General features: G+C 66.8%; 1 protein-coding gene across 1 annotated transcript in view; it reads left to right on the top strand.

Annotated features, from left to right (window-relative positions):
- DBH (dopamine beta-hydroxylase) overlaps positions 1-1,354 on the top strand; it is a 27,160-nt gene that overhangs the window by 11,055 nt on the left and 14,751 nt on the right. Inside the window, exon 5 of the mRNA XM_011384054.1 lies at positions 313-479. Coding sequence (XP_011382356.1) covers positions 313-479 — 167 coding nt within the window. The remainder of the gene's footprint in view (positions 1-312; positions 480-1,354) is intronic.

Genomic DNA, 1,354 nt, shown 5'->3' with positions numbered 1-1,354 from the left:
AAGATCGAAGTCCTCGCAAAGCCGGCCGAGGTGTCGCGAGCTTCCCAGACCCACCGCAGGCACCGGGCGTTAGTTACTTAGTTCCCGCCTTGATCAAGTTTCCCGAAGCCCTCACCTCGGTCCCCACGAAGCAACGGCTCCTTCTTCCCACGGGGGTTTCGCACGGTGTGCGTTCATTGAGTCTGGTGGCAGCAATGCCGGCGTGTCCGCCTGGTGCCGCTGGGTGTGGGGACGAAGCCGAGGGCGGCCGGGGGCCAGTCTGCCCCGGGGGAGGGGAGCGGGCCTCTGCTGACCCCGCCCGCCGCCTCCTAGGCCGGCGTGACTCCTCGGGCATCCGTCTCTACTACACGGCCACCCTGCGACGCTTCGATGCGGGCATCATGGAGCTGGGCCTGGTGTACACGCCCGTGATGGCCATCCCCCCGCAGGAGGAGGCGTTCGTCCTCACAGGCTACTGCACGGACAAGTGCACCCAGCTGGTGAGTGGGGCTGGGCCTGGGGCCCCCGCGGAGGCCCCGCAGGTGGGGGCCCAGGAAGGACGCTCGGTGGCTTTGATTCCCGCCCCCCGAGTCCCCCTGCAGCGTCGCCATGGCCTTCCTGTGGGCCGGTTTGCCCTGCGCCTCCCTCCGGAGCAGGAACCAGGCGCCCACGTAGCCCACGCCGCGTGCTAGCGCCTCTGGGCGCCGCGTTTTAAAACACATGCTCCTTCCACGAATAAGGTAGACACGCGTCCACCACCAGAAACTCAGGGGGTGCCCCTCAGGATGAAGCGCCCAGCCCCAGCACCCTCCCGCGGTCCCCGAGATAGCCGCTTGGTGGCTCTCTGGTGTCCCAGACTTCTCCCCTATGCATTCCTGCACGTCCTCTCCGGCGGGGTGATTGACCGCAAAGCCAACAGTGAGCATGAGTCCTGGGCTTGCGTTTGACCACCGCCTAGCACCGAGCAGCCTGGCTGTCACTGCGGACTCACTGCGGGGGGGCGGGGGGTGTGCACGCGAGGCCAGCGGGGTGCCCAGGGCGTAAAACGCCAGGCATTCCTGGTTCACGAGGCCGTGCCAGGGCAGGTCAGCGCTTAGACCCGGAGCAGGCAGTGGGGGGAATGCAGCTTCCAGAGGAGCAGAAAGGACCCCCCCAAGGCCTTGCACCCTCCGTGTCCGCTTGCCCCAGCCTGGGCTGAACGGTGGCCTCGTCATCGGCGCCCAGACTGAGCCACCACCACGCCATCAGCGTTAGAAACAGTCTCTCCATCACTTGTGAGACCCCCCTCCCTCCCTTCGGTGTGGGTTCCCTGACCGTTTGCTGAGTTCGAGGACCTTCTCACCTGCCCCTCGGCCATCGGTCCTTCTCCGTGACT

Source organism: Pteropus vampyrus, unplaced genomic scaffold, assembly GCF_000151845.1.
Source record: "Pteropus vampyrus isolate Shadow unplaced genomic scaffold, Pvam_2.0 Scaffold558, whole genome shotgun sequence".
Classification (NCBI taxonomy): domain Eukaryota; kingdom Metazoa; phylum Chordata; class Mammalia; order Chiroptera; family Pteropodidae; genus Pteropus; species Pteropus vampyrus.
The sequence above is the reverse complement of the archived record's forward strand: the minus strand, read 5'-3'. Positions and strand labels throughout refer to the sequence as shown.